A 27,927-nucleotide genomic window follows, 5' to 3' on the forward strand; every position below is an offset into this window, starting at 1 on the left:
ATGGTACCTGTGTCTTCACAAAGAACACAGAAACCACTTCTCTTAAAGAATGGAACTGTGTACTTGGGCTTTGTAGAGGGAGATTTGGCCAAAATGGAGGCATCCATGGGGGGTGTATGTGTTGGAGGGCACATACCTAGCCACCTGGACCACCTAATGAGTGCACGTGCTTCTGCCCTGATGGGCGGCGCTGTGAATTGGAGAATTGTCAACACACAGGCAACTGTGGAAGCTATGCTTGAGGAAAGGCAGCAGCGTAGCCGTGATAGTAGCTACCTTGCTAAGCGATGTTGAGTCAACCCAGGTGCCAGTTCTTTACCTGCATTATCTCATTTTCATCTTTGAAGCAAACCTCCAGGTGGGGATTATCCCCATTTTACAGTGGAGAGAGCTGAGGGCTAGACAGATTTTGTAGCATGTTCTCTGACACACAGATAATTAAATGGCTGAGCGAGAACTTGAACCCCAGCTCTGCATGCCAGTTGTGCACTCTGACCCTGCTGCCTGGGTACAGGACAAGGATTGTTTGTATTTCCCTCTTCTCCACTGGAGAAGGGGGGCTCTATTCTTTTGGAGGAGACCCCAATTCTCTGCAGGATGGATAGTAAGAGACTACATCCTCAGTGGAAGCAAGGTGGGTCTCCTTGAGACCCTTTCCCACAACCTCTGAATTCCATTCATTTCTGCAAGAGCGATGTTCAAAAGCAGAGAACTTGAGGGCACCTATTTTGTCAGTTCATTGATTATTGCTGTATCTGCTCTTCTAACTCAAATCACTGCCTTCTTTTCTGTCTCCCTCTGCATCTTCATCAAGGAGTGGTAGAAAAAAGAACTCAACCTGGCATCAGACCAGCCTCACGTTGATTGACAGCTTTTCTTGGAAACTTTGCTCCAGCTTTTTAGTTCCACTGTGTACTCTATGAAATGGAGCTAATGATGCCTCTTTAGATTATGAAAATTCATATGTAAGAGAAGCCCTTGCTAAGGTGCCTGTTCGAAAGCAGACACTTAACTAATATCAACTTCTCCTCCTCCTTGCCCCGCCGCCACAGTGGAGAGGGAACATTGAATATTTCCATTAGAAAAGCTGCCATTCACACATGGGACTTTTTTTTCCTGCATCCCAGTGTTTATAGTTTGAGGGATTCTCTGCATTACAATTCTCAAGGACACCTGATCCCAACATTTGCGTGTTTGAAGACTGGTTTTTCAAAGAAAGTCCAGGGTGGCCTTGGGCTTTCTTTTCTTCTGCTGCATCCATGCAGGATACACGTAAGGATTTAAGTGCATCCTGACATGGCCTCAGGAGTCACCTCTGTCCTGAGTCCTCAGAAGGAGAACCTGGGCTTTTAAGACTCACAATGCGAGGCTGATCATGCTTGCTGTTAGCAGTGCAGATCCAGCACAGTTTTAAAAGCAAAGTGACTGCATAAAAAGAAAAAACACATGGTTTTCCTGTCTGTCCATGGAACCTCTACTTCCATTAGAGAAAAAGGAGAAAACCCGATTAGGAAGGATAAAAGCATAAATGGAACTGTGTCAGCCCTGCCGAGGTGTCATCGGTTACTCTACCAGGCAGATGTTTCTCACCTCCCATTCAGGGCATCTCCTATAACAGCCATTTTCATGGTCAAAACAATAAGGAGATACATTAGGCTGGTCAATTTGTCCCTTTCCCTTTTCGTGGGTAAAAAGAAAGTGACTTAACTGAATCTTTTTTCTTAAGGATGAAAAGAGACTCTAAAAAACATTTTAGTAGCAAATAGCTGTCCTAAAGTAGGTGAAACAGGAATTGATTTTCCTTACCTGCCTTCGCTGGATGTCGAGGGGATTACCTGAGAGCAGGTGTGTGGCACCACTTTGAAGAGTTGGGCCAGGTGGTATTACAATCAGCATCATTCTGGGAGGCATGATTGCTACATTATTTGCCAATTCTACAATGTCCCTTTTTCTCATTGATGGGTATCTTTCCTACCTTGACATTCAAACTCATAACGAAATGAAATTTTAAAGCTAATGGTAATGTTTTTCACATATAGGTAAACATATGTGAAAGAATAGCCAAATAGGAATAACTGTAAGATATTCTTCCTCTTTATTTGAGTAATGCCACTTCTGGGAATCTATCGTAAGGAAATACTCCAAAATGCAGAGAATTTTCTTCTTTTGCAAGATATTCTTGGTAGCTTCATTCACATTATTCAAAACTGAAAAGAATCAAATGTCCATTATTACTGAATTGGTTGTTAAATGATGTATGTATTTTAAGATATTGGGTAGCCATTAAAAAGGAGTTAGTAATAACAGGGAAAATGCTCATGGTATCATATGTTAAAAAAATAAAGATATATTTATGTTTTAATGCAGTTGGTATAAAAAAAACCCAGCAAGGTTTTCTATAGGCAGAGACAAGCTTATTCTGAAATTTATGTGGAAAGGCACAGGCCCCAGGAGAGCTAAGCAATCTTGAAAAAGATGAGTAAAGTGGGAGGAATCACTCTACCCGTTGTTAAGACTATGTAGCCATAGTAATCAAGACAATGTGGTACAGCAGAGAAAAAGACACATAGGTTGATGGAACAGAATAGAGAACCAGGAATGAGATTTCACCTGGTTTTCCCCACCGATTCTCACAAAAGATTCAAAAGCAATTCAGTGGAGGAAAGTTAGCTCCTTCAGCAAATGGTGCTGGTGCTATTAGACATCTGTAGGCAAAAGATGAACCTCAATTTAAGCCTCATGCCTTATATAAAAGTTAACTGTAAAGGGATCATGGATGTAAATGTAAAGTGTAAAACTGTTAAATCTTCAGGAAAAAACTAGGAGGAAATCTTAGGGACTCAGGGCCAGGCAAAGAGTTCGTAGACTTGACACAAAGGGCAAGATTCCTAAAAGGAAAATTTGACAAATTGAACCTTATCAAAATTTAAAACTTTTGGCCTATGAAAAGATAAGCTATAAGCTAAAAGAAAATATTTACAAACTGCATATCTGACAAAAGATTAGCATCTAGAATATATAAAGGACTCTCAAAATTCAACAGCAAAATTCCCAATCATCCTAATTAGAAAATGAGCAAAAGACATGAACAGACATTTCACCAAAGAGGATATACAGATGGCACATAGGCACGTGGAAGGATAGTCTACCTCATTAACCATGAGGGAAATGCAAATTAAAACTGCAGTGAGCTATCAGTACACATCTTCTAGAATGGATTAAAAAAAAAAAAAAGTAACTACAACACATTCTGGTGAGGATGCAAGAAACGAACATTCAGACACTGCTGGTGGGGATGTGAAATGGTACAGCCACACTGGAAACCAGCTTGGCAGTTTGTTGTAAAACATGCAATTACCATAGGACACAACAGTTGCACTCCTGGACATTTATCCAGAGAAATGAATACTTAGGTTCATATAAAAACCTGTCCACACGTTTATAGCAGCTCGTAGCAGCTTTGTTCATAACTGCCAGAAACTGCAAAGAACCCAGCCGTCCTTCAACAGGTGAATGGTTAAACTATGGTCCATATGTTGATCCACGGAACACCGCTCAGCAATAAAATTAATGAATTACTGATACACAACAACAACTTGGAAGAATCTCCAGAGAATCATGCTGAGTGAAAAAGATCAATCCCAAACATTACATAGAGAGTGAATTCATTTATATGATATTTTGTAAATGACAAAATTACAGAAACAGAGAACAGATCAGTGGTTGCAGGATCTAGGGATGTGGGGGAGAGATGGTATATGGGGGAGAAGAGGGCATAGTTATAAAACATCAGCGGGGGTCCCTGCAGTGATGGACTGTTTTGTAGCTTAATGGTGGTGATGGATGCACAAACCTACACATGTGACAGAATGACATAGAACTAAATGAACACACCCACACAAATGACTACAAATAAAACGGAGCTCTAATAAGATCACTGAATCGCATCAATGTCAATATCCTGATTGTGCTCTTGTACTATAGTTTTATGAAATGGTACCACTGGGGGCAACAGGGTAAAGGGTATTTCTTGCAACTGCATGTGAATCTACAACTATCCCAAAGTAAAAAATATTTAAGTAAAATATATTTATGCAGTTGTATGCATTTAAAAGACTGGAAGGGAGTCATTGATATGTTAAAATAATTGTAACTATCGAGGGGGCCGTCATCATCGAATATCTGTTTTTCTACCTTTTGTCTTGGTTTTTCTTTCCAGCTTTTTCGTAGTGTGCATGTGTTAGTTTTACAAAGAGGAATAAAACAGACCTGATTTTCATTGAAAAAAAAAGTTCATTGCCAAGTACAACAATTTACAGTACTGTTTTTAGTGTATTCTGAAACAGTCTCCTTATTCCTTCTTCCCTTAAACCCTGAGTATAAAGATAGATCAGTCCCACGTACACACACTGCATGCACACACCACACGCACAGACATAAAATTTTGACCTCAAGAATAAATAGGTTGGGACTCAGTGTTCAAAGCTTCACATTGACAATTTGCAGCTAAAGATGTAATGAACTCTTGTTAGCCTTGATGGACGTTTGACCTGGATGGAGCGGGGTGGGGGGCAGCTATGAAGTTGGATGCCTCACCGTAGTTTCTACTTATGATTCACAGCCCAAGTCTGGTGTAGAGACAGAAGGTGCATCTTGATGGATAATAAAAGAGTAAAGACTTAGATGAAGAAAATAATGAGAGAGTGAGTATTTAGCAACACGTTTTACCCTTTCCACCCCCTGTGTGGCCTCCATCCTTTGATGCAGACATAATTTGAAAAGCCCAGAGCATGTGATTGGTAGTAATTGCATAAATGCATAGCATGGGAACAGGGCTTAGGAGCCCATAGATTCACCTCCTGCTTCCCCTTAGGGGAGGTATCCAACCAGTATTAATATTTTAGAAATACTAGAAGCATTATTCATGACTAGCACCTCCATGGTGAGAAAATTAAATAATGGATTTTCTTTTAAGAAAGAGTTGCTAGAGTTGTGGAACTATAAAAAATATTCCTCTCTTGGGGATGTTGCATTTTTTGCTTTTATCTTTTCTTCTCCTCTTGAGAACATTTTGGTTTACTTCTGTGATAAAGCTTATAGCAACTAAGGAACTTGGAAGGACGGATGAGCTAGGCTGGGAGGGACGGGGGTTAAGGCAGCTGACAAATGAGCCTGGGTAAATTTGTTTGGCTTCAAGTCAGAAAGCCCCAGGACTGTGCAGATGTTCATTTTCCATCGTGTAGCATGTGCGTCCGCACATATGGGCCGGGGCCCTGGGCCCTGTAACAGGGAGCACCCACTGTGCCATGTGGCGTGGGGTCTGAGCAGGCTGGTCTGTTGAACAGAAGCCCTCCAAAGAAGGCCTTTCATAATCCAGTCCCAGCCTTGGAACAACCAGCCTTGCTCCTTATGGAGGCACCTGGCTGAGCCATGAGAAACCGAGCAGCCAGGAGTTGGTGTCAGACCAACAACCGCAGTTCTGGAATAACTCAGCTGGGCTCAGAAGTTGCCATGTCCCGTCCTGTCCGCAAGCCAGCTGTGTAACCTTGTTGGACAATGGACTTCACCTCACTGAGTCTCCCTTTCCCCATCTTTAAAATAGAAATAATAGTTACCTCCCTGGTAGAGTGCACAAAAAGCTCTAGCATGGTACCTGACATTTATAAGACCTCAGTGAACGCAGTTATTACCTGGGGTACAGCTGGAAGGTTTTAAAAATCCTCTTAATTATTAAAATTAGTAATTTATTTTATAATTCTATAATTATTATAAGTATTAAAAGTCATCCTGATATTGACCTGGTGTTGTGGTTAGATGTATTCAGATGATAATGGTTGACATCGATTGAGTGCCTACTGTGTGCCAGCCATAGTACTCTCTACTCACCAGAACCTCAGGGGCCTGGGTCTATCGTCCTCACTTAGCTGAAGAGGGAACTGATGCTCAGATGGGTGAAAAGATTTGCTCAAGGTCAAAATCCATGGACACATTAGAGCCAGAGTTCAAACTGACCCAGAAGCCATTTTCTAAACCATTGCACCGCAGAGGGAGGAATGATAGATAAGTGCGCAGCACCTAGAGAAATGGAGGCCCAGGGAATGAAAGAGAATCCTTGTCCAGCCAGTGGGTAGAAAGTGGCTGAGCCGGTTGTAAACAGAGTTCCCCAGATAGTGCCTCATCCCTCGCCTGCCTTACAGAGTGCCGGCCCCCACATGCTCAGAGCTGCGCCAAGTTCCGACTCAAGTAATCACAGCAGCTGGGAGTAAGAAACAACCTCAGAGTCTGTCTGATACTGATCACCTCTCTACCTTCTTTCCCAGCTGGGGTGTGAGCTTGGACAGGCAGTGGCAGCCTTCTCCGTCACCAGTCTGCCCGTGCCATCAGCTAAAGCTCTTTAACCTCTGCACGTTTTCCTTCATTTGAGCTGAACTCTGTCTGTTCTGTATCTTGGCTTTTTCAAAAGAACAGAATGAAACCAATCCCTTCTGTGGGTATTTGGGTGATGCCCAAAACTGTGCCTCCTGCCACCATCTTTCTACATTTCCAATCACTCCAGGGGCTCCACTGTGTTCATCTTCTGTAGAACAGACCACCTGGCTTCTCTCTCAAATACATGCTTCCTCATGGGTCCCTACCTCACACGTATCCCTGGGATAGGACACTGCACACGGCATGATCTGTTTAGGAATTGTCACCCACAGGGCAGTAATTGGGCAGTTGTGTTGACCCATGGCTGTTTAGAGGATTTGTTGTCATGACTTGAGAGGAGCCTGAAGCCCATACACAGCCCCCACCAAGATCTTTCCATTTATTGTGCCTCTTCTGAAATGCTTTGCCAAAGTTTCATTGACTCAGTTTGTATGGTGCTCTCTTGTTGGGCTTCCCTTGGAAAATCCATAGTTTAGGCAGCCGGAAGCTTCGGAAGAAGAAAGATGTTGACCTACGTTGATTCCATCGCATCCACGGGCCTCTTAACTTTCAGGGAGCGTGCTGCTCTATTCTTAAACATGGATGTCTCATGGGGATCATTTAATTAGGAGGTGACACTATTCGGAGGATACCAGAGCACCCCTCAGACCTCAAGCCCAAGAAGCAGAGATGGTCCTTACCAGAAACTGATAAGCCATTTTGAAGCCAAAGTAGCTGTGCAAGTTCACTGATTTATGAACTTTTATAATTTTCTTTTCTCTCTGACCACACAGTCTCTCATTTCAGTGTCCCTTTACATAACTTCTTTATTTATTGCAAAGCATGTAAATGTCTATTATTCACCATATACCGTTCACAGCAACAAACAAAAGTCCCTGATACCTTGGGGCATATATTTTAATGGTAAAGAAAGATAAAAAACAGATAACTAGGCTTCCCTGGTGGCGCAGTGGCTGAGAGTCCGCCTGCCGATGCAGGGGACACGGGTTCGTGCCCCGGTCCGGGAGGATCCCACATGCCGCGGAGCGGCTGGGCCCGTGAGCCGTGGCCGCTGAGCCTGCGCGTCTGGAGCCTGTGCTCTGCAACGGGAGAGGCCACAACAGTGAGAGGCCCGCGTACCGCAAAAAAAAAAACCAAAAAAAAAACCCAGATAACTATGTCAGGTGATGATTCCGTGAAAAAAACAAAATGGTTATAGAGGATGATGTTGGGAGGGGAGACTTTTTTTTTTAATAAGGTGGTCAGGGAAGTCCTTTCTGAAGAGATCAGTGTAATTAAAGAATTGAGAGACAGTGATGAAATGAGCCATACAGGTGTCCATTTAGTAGGATCCTGGTGAATTAAAGCCATTCACCAGCCACCACTGGGAAAGGGGACTGTGATATTTTGGTCTAAGAGTGTAATGTGGAGACCAAGGCTGAGGCGTAAGGTTCAGTCACGTTGCAGTGGATCATTTATCAGGTGCAGGGTGGTAACATGCCGAGCTGGAGCCTGCTGTGGCTTCACATACACACAAGTATTCATTACCCTCTTTTTAAATTTTCCAAGTAGACTGTTTTCTTTGTCAAGGTCTGCACTTATGGCCCAGTTGGGTCTCCCCAAGATGGTAGACTCAGCTTTCAAGCTGATAAGACTTAAGGGGTCCACAGCCTTCAGCCAACTGAGTCAGTCTCTTCCTGTCCCAATCCCAGGATCCACAAAGAGTTGATCAGATTGGCCAGGCTCTGCTTTTGTATAAGAGCCTATGGGTCAGAAGCAGGTAAGCCCAGGGCTGGAACAGCGGTAGACCCAAGCATGGCGCTTTGGGGGAAATGACAGCACAACAGGCTCGGGGGATGTGTGTGGACTCAGCGACATTTGAGGCTGAAGGCAAAGGCAGGTTATAAAGAGTCTTGAATGCGTGAATTTTCCCTGAAAGTGATGGTGTAGGGGGGCCCCTGAAAGGTTTTATTCAGGTGTGATCCGATTGTGAGAGAGAGTAGGTGCTTCAGGGGATGAGGCACTTCAAAGCCCCACACAGGTTCTAACCGAAGCACATGCAAAGCAGAATAGAATGTCAGGCTTTCAGTTGAAAATGATTGAAATTGTATTTATGTTTGCTTGTGTTTCCAAGCGTCAGACTTAACATTAAAATTTGTCCTGAATTATAAGAATAACAAGAATAAGCATTGAAATCCTCAGTGAAAGGGCAGCCAACACGCATTTCCAGGGAGAAATTGTTCAATTGTTCGTGTTTATTACTTCCAAATGGGAATAGCTCCAGGTTCATAATGCTGATTTTGTTACACTGCTTTCTCTGCACTGTGGTTCAGATGAGTGCATAAATATTTGGTTTCTTTGAGAACCGTAAAAATCTGAACTGATGGAAGGGAGAGGAGCAGAGCAGTGGCAAGGAAGGAAAGTTCGGCAAGTTAATAAGAGATTAAGTATGTGTATTTCAACAGTGCCCAAGGGCATGATTAATTTATTATACTTTTACATGGCTGAAGGCATGCAAAACCCCCCAGATTGCACCGTTGCTATGCCAAAGCTCAGAGAGTGTGAGAAGGTAAAGATGTTCCTGCCGGGAATTTGATGTACAGAGGAAATGGGTGACCCCTTGGGTACATATAAATCTGGAAATTGAGACTTGGAAGTCCTTAATCTTGGCTCTGCCTAAGATGAGTATCTCTGCTCCTAGTCTTCACAGGGTGGGTGTGTCAGCAGGAGTGCAGACCAGGAACACTTTCAACAGTGCCAGGTTCCAGTGCTTTGTTGATTCTACTCCTGGGGCACTCCTACACAACCCAGCGGACTTTGGTCAGTTGGCCATGTGGAGTGGGGGCGAAGGCCATGGGCTCTGGATACTTGGATTCAGATGCAAGGCCATTATCTAGCTGACTTTGGTAAGGTGTTTGTGACTCAGTTTCTTTCTTTGTAAAGTGGGGATTAACATCAGTGCCTCCCCCATAGAATTGTGGTAAGGATTAAATGAACTTACGTATGTAAGATGCTTAGAATAGTGTGTGGCAGAGTCTTATTTTTCAGTAAATGGCAGCCTCTGTCATAGTCATCACCACCACCACCGTTTAATAATCATAAAAATAACAATTGCCTTACATTATTGAGCAGGTTTATGTACTGATGCATTAGGTATCTCTCAGCTCACTTATCCACAGTAACCCTTTTAGGATAGGCATTGTTTCCCTCACTTGGCAGAGGATGGGATTGAGGCTCGGAGAGGCCACACGACTCCCAGTATGTCCACACTGTTAGTGAGCTCCAGGCTGCAAACCCTGTTGTCCTAAGCACCCTGCGCGTTAGTCAGGATAGGTTAGGGCCAGCGGTGGTAATAAGCAGCTCCCACTTCAGTTGATCAAAGTGAAAAAAAAAAAAAGCTTTAACCAAGCTCCATGTCCATGGAGGGGTTAGGTGGGGGCTCTGCACCTTGTCGTTTTTCTTTCTTTGGGATCTAGGTTGTTGAAGCCACCACTATTTGGAACATAGCTCATCACCTTGCAGAGGGCAAAAAGAACCTGGCTAAGCACATCATAGCTCTTAAAGCTTTTACTCAAAATTAGCTGAAGTTACACATGTCACTTTCACTCACACTTCTTTGGCTAAAGCAAGTCATATGGCCACAGCCAACTTCAGGTGACTGGGGAAGTATCGTCCTACTATGTGACGGGAAGAAGAGGAGCCAGAATATTAAAGAACAGCCTCAGTGACTACTTCCCACTACCATACATCTGATTCATAAGTAGAAGAGGCAACAGGTATAGAAAATCTAGACTTTTCACTATGGGTTTCAAGGGACCATCCTGATTTTTGGTAGAAACACAAGAGGCAAAGTCAAGGGGCCCGATGAGCAGGAGGGTGAAACTCACAGTCTGCATTAAGAAACCAGAGACTCAGGAAGTGATACATAAGAATCCCAGTTATTCTCTTGGACAATAAAGAGATGCAGAAGTGTGATACTGATGGGCAGCGAATGGACTTTGGGCCCAGACAAGTAAGGCACAATGACTGAATGACCCAAAGCTGACTTCTTTCTCTGGTCTGCTGTGGCCTCTTTCAGCACATCTCCCATGTTGCGTAATGTGCGTTTCATAGAGTATACTGAACTGCGGGCCCTTGAACACTCTGGAACTCGTGAATGGTCAGTAAATATGTTGAATAGAAGAGAAGAAGGTAGAGGGAGATAATATGTTAGAGGAAATTATACTCAAGAAGGAAACATCTTATTAGAATCATGGGAGAGAAACAGACCATCAGGCTGAGTGAATGGTGGTATCAGTTTGGAATACACTAACAAATATAAACCGCGTTCCCTCAGTGAGAGCAGCATTGTGCCAATTATGTATGTAAATATGTGTATTTAAATATACATATTTGTCCTTTTGTGGCTGGCTTATTTCACTTAACATGATGTCTTCATCCATATGGTAGCATGTGTTAGAATTTCCTTCACTTTTAAGGCTGAATAATAATATTCCATTTTATGCCTATACCACATTTTGTTCATCCATTTATCCATTGTTGGACACTTGGGGTCCTTACACTTTTTGGCTATTGTGAATAATGCCACAGAATACTCATTCTTTCCATGTGTCAATGGATCATTTAGTAAAGATGATATTGCACTTGGCCGTGAATAAACTTTTAAAAAACTCGCAAGAGTAGAAATTTCATAAGCCACATTATTCTATGACAAAGTTGGAAATAAGTAATTAAAATGTTAGAAGTACTTGTAAATTAAGAAATACTCTCATTAAAAAAAACTCTATAGCCTACAGAAAGTAACCACAAAATTATAACTATCAGAACATCATTCAAAAAACCCCCAGCAATTAAACACTGAATCCTATGGAACTCAGCTTAAGCTGTGCTTAGGCATAATCTTAAGTGCCTTTCTTATAAAAGAAGGGAAACAAAGCTGGTGGTGCAATGATAGTGCTGATAGATGAAGGGTAAGTGTAGTGTATTCAGATTTCCCCTCCTCATGTGTTACTGGAGTTTGATTTTCCTTCCAAGTGCTCCATCCTGCCCTTAACCTTAGCACCCTCCATGGGAGGATGGAGACCCTTTGCATTCGGCGGTGAACACAGCCAGCCCTGCTGGTATGAGAACCCCTGGTCTGTGCAGTTGGTCTCTAGCCAGCATCCTCCTCCTGTGGATTGCCAGAGTGTTGGTTCTGTGCTTCTCCACCAGGTATTTTGGAACTCTTGGCACTGGGTTTTCCTTAGTCCCCCTTGTTAATTTATAACCTAATGGTTGAAAGTTATTGAGCAGCATGAGGGTGAGAGACGGGCATGGATGTAACAGCTGCCCAGACTGCTGAATGGCTAAGTGTCTTCAAGTTCAAAGGCATGTCAAAGTCTAAACCACAGGGCTTCCCTGGTGGCGCAGTGGTTGAGTCCGCCTGCCGATGCAGGGGACGCGGGTTCGTGCCCCGGTCCGGAAGGATCCCACATGCCGCGGAGCGGCTGGGCCCGTGAGCCATGGCCGCTGAGCCTGTGCGTCCAGAGCCTGTGCTCTGCAACGGGAGAGGCCACAACAGTGAGAGGCCCATGTACCGCAAAAAAAAAAAAAAAAAAAAAAAAAAAGAGACTAAAACACAGATGAGAATTAATTACTGCTTACAAATCACCTTAGAGAACCAACCTACCGATAAAAAGTAATGCCTTCTAATAACTATAGGTAAAGGCAATAAGTGGGTTTTTTCCTATTTAACATGAAGTAGAAAACAACTTCTAAATTGGCATATACACCAAGCTCCAGTAATTACTCTTACATGTTTTAAAAAAGTTTTTGTTTTTGAGTTTTTTGTTGATTTTTAACTGTATAATAAATAATATAGGCTCATTTTCTGAAACCAAAAATATTCTAGAGTGAAGGAAAAAATATCACCCCTACCTCCATCCCCCAAAGACCTATACTATTCACATGTGATTTATTCCCTTTGGAAATGTGTGGGGGCAGGGGCTGATTATTTTCTAGTTTTTCATCCTTTCAATCATATTGCTTATATACGTAGAACCTTTTATCCTTTGAAAATAAGTATCTCCTGATTTTCTAAATAGGTAGAACTAGAGCATTAATTTAGTTGGCTATGACAGGGCTGAAGTGCTGGGGTATTTGTGTTGAAGCTGCTTTGTGCAGCAAGCCCAGTGTTTGCTTAGACTGAGGGTCTTCACACAAGGGAACCTTTGCAAATTATAAGGATGGGAAAGCGTTCTAGGCCCCTTCATGACTCCTGGGCATTACCACTGCCTGGGAAGGTAACTTCGGGGATTTGTAAAAAGAGAAATGAGAAGATACTGAGGTTGCCTAGGTAAAGTGACCACATTAAAAAAAAAAAGTACAACAGACTTTAATTTGTGAGTTTCTGAAGCATTTTATGATCTTATAAAAACATGCAAACAAAGTTGCACTTTTTTTCAAAGCTTCAGTCGGGTGTCTTATATGTTCCAAACTCAGGAAATGTTAAAAGAATAAGAAATAAATAGCCCAAGGGACAATTACCACCCCCAACAGAGAGGCCATCCGCTCTCTGTGCCTTAAGACCTCAGTGGTGAGCAGGGCTAGACCCAGATGATGAGGTTATCTCCCTGGAGCAGGGCAGAGGGTCAGCAGAAGCTCCAGTGAGTAGGCAGTATCCCTGGTGCCGAGTCCAGGAAGACCAGGAGGGGCTCTAGCAGACAGGACGCGGGGATAGGAGTCCAGCTGACCTAGGTCCAGAGAAAGTGGGCAAAGTCCAGGAGGCCCATGGCTCATGGTGGCAAGAGATAGAACTGGAGAAGCAGGTGGAGGCCCATCAAGGAGGGCCCTGGGGGAATTTCATCTGGGAGCAATGGGGAAACATTGAAAGTTTTAATCTGAGAACAGTTTTGGCCAGATTTGTGTTTGCATTTTGGAATGACCGTTCTGGTTGCAATTAGGACACGAAGGGACAAGAGAGAATCAGAAACATGGAGGCCAGTTAAGAGACCACTGTAACGTGCGTTTACTTACTGGGTATGCAAATATTTGCTGAAAACTTACTGTGAGTGTTGTGTGTGTTCTTGGCCCTGACAACAGAACAGTCAAAAATCTCTAGTGGAGATCTGAGTTAAATTACAGGTACTGGAGATTGACAGAGGACAGAGCTACAAGTTCTTACAGTAAAGAGAATATACAGAACTTGGCGACTGTGGCATTTTGATGTATCGAATACATTTTCCATAGGGGGAAAAAAATGATGTCAGCACAATTAAGGAAATGTCTGAACCTACAGGGAAGCACTGTAATGGGCAATTAAAAACCACACTGACTGAATAAAGACACAGACCTACTAGAGAATGGACTTGAAGATACGGGGAGGGGGAAGGGTAAGCTGGGACGAAGTGAGAGAGTGGCATGGACATATACACACTACCAAACGTAAAATAGATAGCTAGTGGGAAGCAGCCGCATAGCACAGGGAGATCAGCTCGCTTGGTGCTCTGTGACCACCTAGAGGGGTGGGATAGGGAGGGTGGGAGGGAGGGAGACGCAAGAGGGAAGAGATATGGGGACATATGTTTATGTATAACTGATTCACTTTGTTATAAAGCAGAAACTAACACACCATTGTAAAGCAATTATACTCCAATAAAAATGTTAAAAAAAAATACCACACTGACTAAAGGTAATGTGGGGTTCTGGACTGGATTTTGGATCAGAAAAATAATAGAAGTAGAAAAATTGGTGAAACCTGAATACATAAAATCTGGAGGTTAGTTAGTAGTCACGCATCAATGTTAATTTCTCAGTTGTGACCAATGTTCCATGGTTATAAAAGATGTTAATATTAGGGAAAATTGGATGAAAGGTATATGGGAACTTTATACTATCTAGGCAGTGTTTCTATAAATGGAAAGTTACTCCTATCCCCAAAGTCTGTATCTATCTATCTGTCTATGAGATATAAAATATATTTATATTACATAAATGTAATATATATTAAAATATTACATACTATATATATATAACCTCCAACCACATTGAATAGAAAAATTATAGAATACTTTATACAAAACGGTCCTATTTATAAAAATGTAAAAACATTCAAAATTCCTATATATTCTGTGAGTATGTATATATGTATATAAATTCATAGAACACCTTTAAAACACAATGCAACTTGGTATTGTTGGCTACTTGCAGCAGAGAATGGAGGTGGCAACGGGATTCAAGGGGGGGCCCTGGCTTTGTCTGTAATACACCACACTCTCGAGGAAGTAGGCAGTGAAAACACCCTTTGAAACTCAGACCAAGCATCCCTTCATGCTCCAAGCCTCTGTATTTCCTGCCCCTTGCTGGGTGCAGAGGACTCTGGTCCCACCTGAGCCATGCCACCGACACAATTGATGTTCCAGTCACCCCCATTGCTGCCTGGGAAGTGACTTTACCCAGGTATGCAGCAGGACTCCTGTGTGCTATTTACATGCCCTTCCCAGAGTGTCGGCACCCGGCGTCCAAGTTGTTTCTCATCATTAGCTATTTTTTTTCATTCCGACTCAGAGGATAAGGAAGAAAAATCCCACTATGAAAAGAAGTGTTGAATTACAAAGAATAATAGGAAAGACCAGCTAGTTGTGAAGCCCTGCTATGTGGTATAATGTGTGTTAACAGCTGCTACAGGAGCAGAGACTCATGACAGGATTTGTTCTGGGCAGGAGTGCACTGGATTTCTTACATTCCATCACATTAAACAACAAGAAAAGGATGATAGCCTTGGGGCCACAGCCATAGAGCAGCATTTGGACAAATCTTAGGAGTTTAATGTAGTATAATAAAGGTCATCTGGAAACCCACCGGACTTGCATGGAACAGCTTTGATGTGTGGCTGAGGCCTCCTTTGCAGTCATTGCATACCTCCTATTTCTCCAGCTCAGTGAGGCTGGAGTGGACCAGGGTCCCTCTGAAGCCCCACCTGGGGACCAAGAAGCCGGAGAGCTGTTGGGTAATTTCTGAATCTAAATTGAGCCAAGACTCCCATCTTTCCCGTGGAGAATGACCCCTACTCCCATGCTTTCTTCTCCAAGGTTCCTCCCTGCCCTGGGGTTCCTTTGATACACACGGAAATGTGGGACTTGGAGAAATACCAACTCTGCTTTACTGACGTTCTAGAAAACAGGCTTTTAAGAGTTCCTAATAGTGTTATACATTTAAAATAGGTCTGGAAGGGAGGTAGCAAACAGACGCAGCCTTTTTTCCAGCCAAAGTCTCCCAACAGTCACGGTGGAAACCATCACCAATCATAATGAGCGTGGATGGTGCTGAAATCCATCTAAATCGGTGGTCCTCAATCCCGGGTGTGCATAGAATCATCCACGGGGCCTATTAAAGCACAGATTGCTAGGCCCCACCACCAGCATTTCTGATCCAGGGGGTCTGGGTGGAGACTGAGAACCTGCATTTCTGAAGAGCTCCCATGTGATGCCCAAGCGGGTCCAGGGAACCATATCTTGAGACCAATTGTTGCAGGGAGAATGAGGCCCTTCACTTCCCTGTGCTGGCAGCCCTGTACAGCTCATCAGTCTGGGGGCACCGTGCCTGGTGTGGCTATGAGCGCTCCTTCAAAGCAGATACAGCGCTGAGGACCAGGAGGCAGGTTCAACTGATGTGTTCAAAGGCAGGCCTTTAAAAACAAAATGTTGGACTTCCCTGGTGGCGCAGTGGTTAAGAATCCGCCTGCCGATGCAGGGGACACGGGTTTGAGACCTGGTCCGGGAAGATTCCCACATGCCATGGAGCAACTAAGCCCGTGCACCACAACTACTGAGCCTGCGCTCTAGAGCCCGTGAGCCACAACTACTGAAGCTCGTGTGCCACAACTCCTGAAGCCTGCGCGCCTGGAGCCCATGCTCCACAACAAGAGAAGCCACTGCAGTGAGAAAGAAGCCTGCACACCGCAAGAAAGAGTAGCCCCCGCTCGCTGCAACTAGAGAAAGCCCATATGCAGCAACGAAGACCCAACGCAGACAAAAATAAATAAATTAAATAAATTAAAAAAAAAATGTTGAGAGAGAGAGAAGACTTGTGCACTGCTGAGCAGAGGTCTTGCTCCTTCCCCAGAGAATCACTCATTTAAATCCAGCAGCCAGCACTAATTAAACAGGGTTCTCTCCAAGACCCTGCTTCCATGAGGTCACATGGTTCAAGATCTCTAAGAGAGAGAAGGGAAATGACACAGACCTGATCTTTACAGCAGGAGGAAAAGTTGCCCTGGGAGGATTTCTGAGTCTAGAATTCAGCTTTCCATGTTGAATGGCAGGTAGAGGAATGGGAGGATGGCAGTGTTTGCCTCAAGAGAGCTGTCAGGACTGTCTCCCACTGTGTTTCTTACAGAAGGTCTGGGGTGCAGTGCTCCCAACCCTTTCAGAGCAGGGAAGGGTCAAGAAAGGAGAACAGATCACAGAAGCCTTCTCCTGACAGGTCCTTTCTAGTGGGTGTGGTCAGAAGTCCACTCTTAGGAAGCAGGACAGTTCCATAGCCTTTGTAGGTTTCCCATGTTCATTTCCCTTTAGTTAATATGGCCTTTGGAGAGGACTTGTCCCACGGGTGTGTGTAGGGGAGCAAAAGGAAGAGGTTTTAATCCATTTTTGAGCTGAAGTGGTAAGAGCAAGAGGGGAGCGATGGTAAATGTGAAAGAGACAAAGAGGAACACGGCTGGTTCAGATGCCCCTTCCCACAGTGTGTTTCCAGATCACTTCTGTCCTGAAACCAGAGACTTTTGTGAGCTTTGTTTCTAAAAAGGAAATGTGTTCCCTTAGAAAGGGATTTTTTTGTATTGTGGCTAAGATGTGTTTTATGCTTGGAGGTGTCAGTCTTACCCATTAACAACAATGGCATGACTTTGTTATTATTATCATTCTTATCTTAGTATTCTAATTGTCAGCTCTGATTTATTGAGCCCCTTCTATGTGCCAGGAAGTGTACTTTGCACACAGTATCTCAACAAACTCTCAGCAACCCTGGGAAATAAGTGTCATTATCCCTATTTTATAGATAAGGAAATCGAGAGCCAAAGAGGCAAAGAATCACATTCAAGGTCACAGGACTGATCGTCGGCCAAGCTAGGATTGAGACATATGTTTGTCTAATCAGTGGAGGTCCTCGTTAAACAGATATTGGCGTTGGTCCCTGCGGTATGCCGGGCACTTTGCTAGTCATGGGACTTAGCGGTGAGCCCGATATGCTGAGGCTGTTGACCTCATGGAGCTTCGAAGCAGTGGGGCTAATGTCAGTTGGATTCAGTTGAGTCAAGCAGTGACTAAAAATTCTTTTCATCAGAAGATACCACATACCTTATTTTTAGTCTTGCTTTGGATGATATTTTCTGTTAATTAAAAAAAATGCAAACAGAGGTAACTGGTGTTTAATCAAAATTCTCAGTGTATTTTAATAAAGAATATTTTAAATCGGAAAAAAACTGTACTGCCCTATGGACTGCATCATGCTCTTACTCCACTGGTCCTGGCAGAGGAGGCTTGCCATGAGGCTCACGCTGCCTTAGGCACCACTGCCACCTGGTGGCACACGTCAGAATTGCAGGCATGGCGCCCACAGAAATGCCACCACCCCACCTCTTCCTGATTCCACCAGAAGGCACATTTCTGGTTCAGCCACCTAAATCCTCCAGGCTCAGTTGGCTATATTCCAATAGGTGCCTGTTTACTTGTAAATTGATGACAGCCAGATCAGTATTAGCTTTCTTTTATCTGTGGTTCTTAATGTCTATTGTGTTAGTGACCTTTATAGTGTTATAATCAAATTAATGTCTTCAGGTATTGATGATAAAGTGATATTAAATATACATGAAGGCTTGTTAGAACTCTAGAACTAACCTATGCAAATTATGATTTTCTCTTTAGTTGGATACTTTCAGATGACATCAAAACTTGCCCCCTAATTACCTCTCAACCTCACCTCTCCTCAAACCATTCTGGAATTTTCGAGGCTCTCTAACCTGCCTGCTGCCTGTCTATGCTGTTCCCTCTGCCTGGAACTGCCTTCCTATATCTTTACCTTTTGAATTTATTCTTTAAATGTCAGATCAAGGCTGACCACCTATAGGGAATTCTCTTAAAGTGAATGCAGCAATGACGGTGTTGCATAGCAGTGCCCCTAAGGAGATGGAAGATGGCTTCTGAATCCCATCCTTGTTTCTTTAGTAACTGTGACCGTGGCAAGCTTGTGTAATCTCCCTGAGTCTCATTGATTTCATTCATTAAGTATGAATAATAATGTTCCCTGCCCCCAGCATTGTTGTCAGAGTTTTTTAAAGTGTGTGTAAAATTCCTTCTCAGCACCATGCCTAGTACCTGGTAGCAACAAGGGCATAGGTGGTGCTGTTGATGACTACATACATGTAGATACCTAGAACCCTGATTAATGCCTGCCCAGTATAGGACTGTCAAATGTTTTTCATTGCTTATTTGGTCTTACTTGCAGAAAAAAAGCCTGTTTCTTGGGAGTTAAAAATAATATAAATGTCCAACCTTGAACTTCATGAAGTTACTTCCCTCTTAGATTCATCAATATACGTCACCCCAGGGCTGGTAAGCTTCCCCGGCTGAAAGCCACAAAGATTTGCATATTAGGATGAAAGGTGTTAAATAATGATGCTATTTTTGGTGATGCTGCTTTAGTCAAGTTCATCGAACACCTCTGCATTGGCATCTGTGATTAGTGGATTGGTCACTGAGGTGTGTTTGTACTGTGCTTCCTCTGTGTTTTCCAGCCAGAGTCTTAAATGCCGCTCTGTTTCTCTGACCAGGTAGTCGACAGTGACAGACCGGAAGGGTCCAAGTTCCGGCTCACTGGAAAGGGAGTGGATCAAGAGCCTAAAGGAATTTTCAGAATCAATGAGAACACAGGTAGCGTCTCCGTGACACGGAACTTGGACAGAGAAACAATCGCTACCTATCAAGTGAGTACCCCTCCCCCCACCCAGTGCCCACCCCACATGCAGAGATGTGCCTTTCAAAGACTGCTTCCCTCCCACTGAGCTCATTATTTCTGTGCTTCATCAAACCCGGGGCTGTGCGGCTTTAAGTGTGTCTCTGTGGAAGCCAAGTGGCATTGAACCCTGACACAGCAGCAGTGGGGGCCCCTATCTCATCAACAGAGCCCCCCAGGTCTGCGCGAGACTTTGGGCACTAAAAACCAAGAAGAGGGACCCTGGGGGGATCTCAGAGGAGGTCAGAAACCTTACATTAACATTGGCTTTCCAGAAACCAGCTTGATAATGAAGAGCTGTAAAAAGTATAAAACCTTGGACCTGATCATTCTACTTCTAGAAAGCCATCTTAAGGAAATAAGGAGGAATTTAGATTTTTGTACAATGATGATATAGCAGGACACGATCCTTAAAATGGAAACAGTTGCTAAATAGTCAGCAATATATAATGGTTAAATTATGGCACAATTTTGCAAGGAAGTTTTCTACAACCATTTAAGATATTTTTGAAGAAGCTCTAGTTATATGGGAGATTTTCAAGATATTGAATGGGAACAGACACACCAACACATATGGTATCTTCATTACAGATGGAGTATTTACACATATCATGATGGGTATGTTTGTGAAGAAGCATGATAGAGGAAAAATCAAAGTGTTGGTGGTTGTATTTGGTGTTGTTGATTTTTTTTTCTGATTTTTTCTATAATGTACTTGCTTCTCTTTTATATGGAGAAACAAAAGGCTATTTGTAAAAGGATAGTTTCAGAAGTTGACACCTGTTCAAGATTCAGAGACCAAAGTAGTTGTACACGGATATTGGGGTGAGCATTAAATCTCATATAGGCTCCAGGTCTGTCCTATCCCCTCTCTACAACACCCCCAAGAGTCCCATCTCACAGCCTCTGTTAAGGACCCAAGCCTCTTGAGGGCAGTAAGCTCATTTTTCAAGAAATGGGACAAGATTCCCAGCCATTTTCGGGGAAAGCCCTCTGTGGGATGCAGCACACTGAGCTGGAAGCAGGCACTTGGGAACAAGGCCCAGTCAACAGAGTTTGCTTTCTATCACCATTGCCCGTCACATGCGCATTTCCCTGGATTGGGCTCTGGGGGGTGGCGGCCAGTTTCTAGGAGTGGACTTGGCATCTCTGGTTTTCTTCGTCAAAACACCGTGTAAGAACATCCCAATCCCACTTCAACAAAATTACTTCCTCTTCCCTAAAAAACCCTCCATATTCTTCCTTTTCTGCAGACAGAGAGTGGAGGGACATTGCATTGGAAAGTCAAGTGCTCTGGCTGGGAAATGGGTACCCTGGGTCTAGCCTCCTCTGTCACCATGAGATACTGACCTTGGGAAGACCCAGTAAGCACTGGTCCTCAGGATTCCACCCATAAAATGCACATAACACTTGCCTAGCTACCAGCTGGATTGCTGTGAGTTTCCAGTGAGGAGAAGATAGAACAGGGCATTAGAGGCATTAAAATACTAGACAAATACAGGGCAGTGGGTGAGGAAAGGCCCATCCAGCCTCATGCTGAACGGTGTGTTCCAGGGTCCCGGGTCCTGGGAGGACCTCCCTCTCAGGAACTTTGCCAAAAGGCAGTTGCTGTGAGCATCTTCAGGGGGTGCCATCTGTCAGAGGACGCCAAAGGGTGACCAGTGTGCATCCTCAGCGAACCCCCGGCAGGGGATCTGGTTGTTGTAGAAATTGAATGTTGGCACCCTCAGAAGTTCCCAGGTCCAGCTGGGCTTGACGGTGACCACAGGTGACCTGGCAGCTGTCAGTGTCCAGGTGCTGTGGATAAGCCAGCTGCAGAGCACGGGTAGATGCCCTCTACTTTTTCCCTGCCTGTGATAGGAATATCTCTTAATTTTCAGACACAAGGAACTAAAGATACGATACATTTCATAATTTCATAGCATGGTGATTCAGACCTCTGGGGTTAGCAAATTGCCATTCAAGTCTCAGCCCTGCCGTTTACTGTGCTGTTTTTATCTTGGGCGACCCACTTACCCTCTCTGAGGATTTTTGATTCTCCTCCACAAAGTGGGGATAGTACCAGCATCTCTAAGGACTGTATAAAATGAAATAAAATTATTTTTGCAAATTCTTAGCACAATGCCCAGCACCTAGTGAGCATTCAGTAAATCAGAGCTGCTCTTATTCATTTTTTTGCTGAAAAAGATTTAAAATTTTGGGTTAAGTTCCACAAGTTTTTAACATCAGTTTCCTACCTTCAACCGTGAGAAGGTTGACATCTACCACAGACTCATGGTTTTTCCTTCTATCCTGACAGGAACTGAACTTCATAGCATTTGCTGCCCCTCTTTTAAGTAAAGAGAGAGATTCCTGGAGGAAGCTGAGCTCTAGAATTACCTAGGAAATTAAGAGGGTACAAGATAAAGAATAAAGGAGCAGAAGTCTTCTTGGGAGTGTTCTGTAGCCTGGAAATAGGACTAGCGTGAATCAGAGAAACTGGAAAAAACTGGCTGCCAGGAGTGAGAACTGGTAAATGAGACGCTGAGAGATGCCTTTTTGGGGTGACTCCGTAGGAGCTATTTTAAGAGCTGAACAAGAGTTTGGATACATGCATGGCTAATTGATCCCCTCTGATGTTTGTGGGACCCAAAGGTGGTTTAAAACTTCATCACCCTTTTGGGAGTCCTTCCACATTCAGAGAGAGATTTCTGGGCTCCATAAACCAGGGCCCACCTCAGAGTGAACATTCTCCTTAGATGGCAATGACCTTGATCTCCAGGGACCGTGAGGGGAAGATGCCTTGGGGCAGTTACAGCGGGAAGAACTCAAACACCAACATTCAGGGACTCACAGGGAGTGGGACTGAGGAGAAGGTGGCCTTTGGTCCATCAGGTGGTTTGGTTTTGATGTTGCCAAAGATGCCAGTCAGAGATTTTCTTTGAGGAGAATTTTTGATTCATGAAGTGTCCCTTTCCTCTGGCTTCCGAAAGCTGAATGCAGGGCTGTCAGGTACAGCTGTGCAGGGATTTTACTGCCCAAGGGGGATGGCTGAGGGATGAGAAAGGCCTCATCCAGCCCCCAGTTTACTCACCAAAAGCTGCACTGCAGTTCACGGCTGTGTCCACAGGGAGAGGGCGGCCCCTTTCTAATGCTCACAAAGGTATCAGAGGGCAGGGTTGAGTAGAAAACCCCATGATTTTTTAATTTTTAATTTGGGTCACTTTTATTTTTATGTAAATGATAATAGTGATTAATATCAACGGCTCTGGGGTCAGAAAATTGTTGTTCAAGTCTCAGCACTGCTGCTTACTGAGCTGTGTGATCTTGGGCAGCCCACTTACCCTCTCTGATCTTGTGATTCTCATCCATAAAATAGGGGTAGTACTAGCACCTTTAATGCTTGCATTGAGTTGGCCGAAAAGTTCATTTGGGTTTTTCCATAAGGTGTTACAGAAAACCCCGAACGAACTTTTTGGCCAGCCCACTAAAAGATGAAATGACTAGTTTTTGCTAACTGATAGTGCTAAACAGCTAGTAAAATAGAGTCTGGTCTGTAGCATACAGCATCTCATATTTTTCCTTAAAGTGAGGCCATGTAGTATGTAGCAGTTACAAACATAATTTTGCATGTAGCCATGCTGGCTGAATTAAAAGTACAGCTTTTATGGACTAGCTATGGGAACTTGGGCAGGGTATCTGCCTTGATTTTATCATCTGTGACATGGGGACAATAATAATACTGATCTCATAGGATTTAATGGACTAAATGAGTTAATGCGTGTCAAGCGTTTGGAACCGTACCAGGAACATGGTAAGCCCCTTACAGTCTCATCACACGAGTGGGAATTAGTGAGGGGAAAGGCAAAGGAGGTAAACGAAAACTGGTGGTGGCCCAGCCTTCCCATCTCAAGCATGAACTTCTCTTAAGTAATCGTGAGTTTGTTTGTGGTTTCATAATGTACTCCGTAGCACATCGATTGATTCATCAATTCATTCATTCTTAATATATTTGATTGAGGACCTGCAGGATGAGGAATGTAATGGGAAGTGAGACCCACCAGGTTCCCTGCCCTCACGGAGCTTTCATTTTAATGCCTAGGCTTTGTTTCAAAATAAACGGATTTAAGTTCCTCGCCACTGTGTACAGGTGACATGCCAGGGAGTTGTGCCGTGTTCGTTGTTCGTCTTGGTTTACCCCTGGCGCAGGGCCACATGTGCCCAGTGGAGAGGCTGCTGGGGCTTGGTGGCAATACAGTGTCTGAAAGGAGTACCAGGGCTACAGCAGCCAAACGGCGGCCTGGCCTGAGACACTCTTCACCAGCCTCGCGAGGACCCAGTTTCTGATGCCGGGTCCCCCATGCCTCTCGCTCTTCAATTTAGTCTTTTTCCTGTTTTCTTCGTGTCCCTGCTGAGGAAGGTCCCTACCTATTACTCTCTGTTTGGTTCTGCTATTTCTGGATCTAATGAGAACTGGGTTCCTGCCTTCTCAATATACTTTGGGCACAAGAAAGTTGCAAATCCACTTCATTTCAAGCACCTATTTAGAAATGATGTACTGTCTTAGTGCAGTTAGATCCACCTTGTCCCTGGTGGGCATTGTGGCTGGTTGCAGATCTGCTTCTTCAAAGAGCAGAATCCTGGGTCTCCAATTCCCGCATTTTACTTTCCCCTCTTGCAAGTTTAAAAAGCGGAGAGCACGTGGGTGAATTTTGTTTTTGTTTATTTTAAAGGTAAGTGCTATTCACATGCAAGTTCATGCTATGGTGCTAGCATTTTCCAAATCCAGCAAGAAAGCATGGTGAACTAAGCCTCAGAGATTTGCACGAAAAGAAATAGTCTGAGGTGAATTTGTCCTTGAGCCCCTGACTGTGTATCATCATTAAAGTTACTGTTTATTGAGCTCTACATGGCTGATGTTGTGCTAAACAAGTCATATACATTGTCTTACTTAATCCATTTCACACAAGAGACTTCAGAAGTAGGTGTTAACACCATTTTATAGACAAGCAAATAACTGTTAAATAACTTTTTCAAGGTCTCCCAGCTGGTATGCGTTGAATCTGGGATCCATATCTGCTTCTCTCCACCTCTAAAGCCCTGAATTTTCAATTACTAAGAAACACTTCTTCCTGTTTTACCTCCAACTAGACTCTGATGTCTAATCTGCAAATTCCTAGGCCTCTTTCCCAGGAACTCCACTTATTGGAAGGGGATTTGACTTGCTGGATGATCTGTTTCTTCTTAAATATTGTGTTTTTTCAAGGCCCACGGCCACCTGCCCACTTTCCCTGCTGCAGCCCCCAAAGGGCTTCCCATGCTTCTGACCCAAAGTGGCACCTGGCAAAATAATTTAGCTCTTGCAGTATTGGAAGCTGACATATTAATGCAAAGCCTCCTGAAATATTACTCATTATTATGCATTTTGCCAGCGTTTGAGTGATTTGTGAACTCTTCACTGGAATAAAGTACTGTAAATGATTCATGAATGACCAAGTTTATGAAATTCTATAAAAATATTAGCAGGTGGTAATGATTCACTCACACTGTGACTATAATCTGCTGGCTGCAAATTTGTCAATATGGGAGGACAGGAGTGGAGGGGGAGACAGAGTCTCTTAGGTGGGTGGGGGGTTGGAGTTGGGCCCAGCAGGGGGTGAGAGGTGAAACAGGAAACAGGACCTTGGTAGTGGGCAGGTGTCACGGGCAGGATACCTTTGCCCTGCTCCATTGTCCACCGTGGGAGATGCACCAAGCACTGGGGATGTCACAGTTGGATGGGACAAGAGGGGAGCACTTGGAAAGAGAACAAGGACTGACATTTACTGAGCACTTATTAAATCCCCAAGAACTCTCTAGACCTCCACATTCACAATCTTTATTATCTTGTCCTTACTGACGTGTTAGCTGAGGGCCAAAGTGGTTCCCAAGATATATTATTGTTTAATGTGGATGTTAACATTTATTGAACACTTACAACGTGCCAGGGCTCCGTGCTAGATCCCGAAGTGATGATCTCATTTAACGTTTATAAAGGTGAGCTTGATGCGGTTATCGTTCTCAATTATAGAACTGGTAAAGGGAACCATCTGTGTTCTTGGTCTTAGAACTCGAGTAGGATTTCACTGTTTCCTTCTGAAAATGCGCCCACATTTTCTGGGATACAACTTGCTCTCCTTTGAGCCAATTTCTGGATAAGTTTTGACTTTATGGCTAAGAGTATTACTGTGAATTTGGAATACACCAGACAGGCAAAGGGTACCTATCCTTGCTCCTGTGTTTCCCTTCATTTGTGGCTCCGCCCCAATGCTAACACATATGACAATTTAGCAGAAAGTACATTAAGATGAAAAATGCTGCTGTCATGTGGAAGTATGTGTATCATAATGTTAGCAATCATAAGATAATTAGGAGATGTAGATTTACTCAGATTAGAGAGTTATAACAACATCCATGTTGTACATGGATGATGCACACATTACCTTGATAGAATTGTGCTGCCCTTGATAATACTTGTCCTTGGAAATCCTCCTTCAGCCCTCAGTTTTGGGGACAAGCTAATTCTTTCTTCATCCTCCAGTCTGATCTTCCCCATGGCTGTCTTTCTTAGTTGTGATTCCTCCAACTAACGTGCAAAGAAAAGGGTTTATTGCAGGGTACAGATGGTTTATAGAATTGCCAAAGAGACCCAACAACCTGGTTTACGTGTAAAACGACCAGAAACAGGGGTGCCACAGGAAATACCCAGCCATATATGATAAGATTCTAGTGCAAGGGTTCTCAACCTCAGTACTACTGACATTTAGGGCTGGATAATGCTTTGTTATGGCGGCTGGCCTTGGGCATCACAGGGTGTTTAGAAGTGCGCCTGGCCTCCAGCCACTAGATGCCAATAGTATCCCCCAATCCCAGTCATGACAATCATCCAGATACTGCCAGTTGTCCCATGGAGGCAAAATTGCCCCCAGCTGAGGACCACTGTTCTAGAGGGGTCATCATCACTGCCACCTCCTCCTGTCACCCTGCTCCTACGATGCTCAGAGCTGGGTGGTAGCGACTCTGCCTTGCCTGCCCTGAAATGCTGGGTGACTCTGATCCCATGCTTTCCGGAACCTCCAATCCCCAAAGCAGAGCCACTGCCTATGTGTCTCACTTCCCTCACCAAGTCTCATGATGAGATGTGTTCAGGGAAGACCCTGTATCATACAAAGGACTCCAGCTGAGCTAGCAAGGGACCTGGGGCAGGGGCTGTCACCTTCAGGGTCAGCCACGCCATCTGGGATATACCTTGCTCTGGATGAGTTATACGGTACAATTTATTGCAGGTGAGAGGCGGTCAGTGATGAGGGTGGCTAGCCGAGAGCCAGTGACCAGTCCTTGCCTGGAGAGTGTGGCTTCACCCCTATGATCTCGTCTCAACATTTTGGTCCTGTCGATCAATAAGACATATGGCCTAGGAAAGCGTCCTAACTGGGAGGAGACAGAGGACTTGGGTTAAAAGTTTAGGCTTTGGAATCAGACCTACTGAGGGTAGACAGACGCTGCTAACAGAGGAACCATACGAAATTGCCATTTTTATAGTTGAAAAAAGGGCGAATAGCGGCCATTTCATGGTTTGTCCTGATACTGTATCACCTTTGGCAAGTTATTTTCTTCTCGACCTGTTTTCTCATCTTTAGAATGAGGGTGAGGCTGCAGGATCATCTCCCCGTGGTGCTGTAGGTGGTAAGCGGGCTGTGTAAGAATGGCGCTCCACACGACCGCTTACTTAGCGTTCCAGAACTGGAAGCCATCACTTCATGTACCAGTTTCATAGTTGAAGCTCCCTGCAGGGGAAATAAAGGTGAAGCAGGTGCTAGGCATCCAGCGAGCAGTTCAATGGTTGAATGTCAGTAACACCGTGTGTTCGTCCGGAGAAGGCAGTCATCCAAATGGGCAGTTTTCAAAGCTCGGCCCCCCAGGCCAGCAGCAGCGTCTGGGAACGTGTTAGAAATGCAAATTCTCAGGCCCCACATTGGGCCTAACAAGCCCTGCAGGTGGTTCTGATGCTGGCAGGCGTTTGAGAACCCCAGGCCTAAATGCACTAAGTGTTAACTTCAGGGCAGCTGGCTTGTTCATTAATTTGCCTCAGGGAAGGTGGCCTTTGAGCCATTTCCATTACAGTGCTGCTGGGGTCATAGGTTTGTGCCTGGAAGGTGCTTATTTCTCCAGGTGCCCTGGTACGCCATGTGAAAGGCCTCTCAATCCAACCCATACTCTTCAAACCTGCCTTTGCTTTTGTTTCGTTAATGGCTCCTGAGAGCCAGGCAAATTTGTCCCAAGCCTCTTTGCTCTTTCTTCTCTAGACTCTGGATGACTGTTAAATAGCATGTTACTGAGTCTGCTTATTTCTCAGACCAACCTTTTAGGCCAGAGATGAAAGTGTCTTCAGAAGATTTGAGCCAGTTCAGGCAAAAATAATTCCGGATAGGAAGAAGCTGGCCCTGGGCTCAGCAGAGCCAGCTTTTCTGCCGTCTTAGATCTGTAACCTTGAGTAAGTTATTTGTGGTTCTC

The 27,927-nt window shown here is 44.1% G+C and overlaps 1 protein-coding gene across 2 annotated transcripts in view; it reads left to right on the forward strand.

The window, feature by feature from the left end:
* CDH13 (cadherin 13) overlaps window positions 1-27,927 on the forward strand; it is a 749,080-nt gene that overhangs the window by 251,671 nt on the left and 469,482 nt on the right. For both annotated transcript variants that reach the window (XM_022583077.3, XM_089902463.1), the window contains exon 4: window positions 19,214-19,366. In XM_022583077.3, the coding sequence (XP_022438785.1) occupies window positions 19,214-19,366 (153 nt within the window). The remainder of the gene's footprint in view (window positions 1-19,213; window positions 19,367-27,927) is intronic.

Source organism: Delphinapterus leucas, chromosome 20 (assembly GCF_059928025.1).
Source record: "Delphinapterus leucas isolate spDelLeu-1000000601 "Yukka" chromosome 20, BTC_Dleu_Yukka2, whole genome shotgun sequence".
Lineage (NCBI taxonomy): Eukaryota > Metazoa > Chordata > Mammalia > Artiodactyla > Monodontidae > Delphinapterus > Delphinapterus leucas.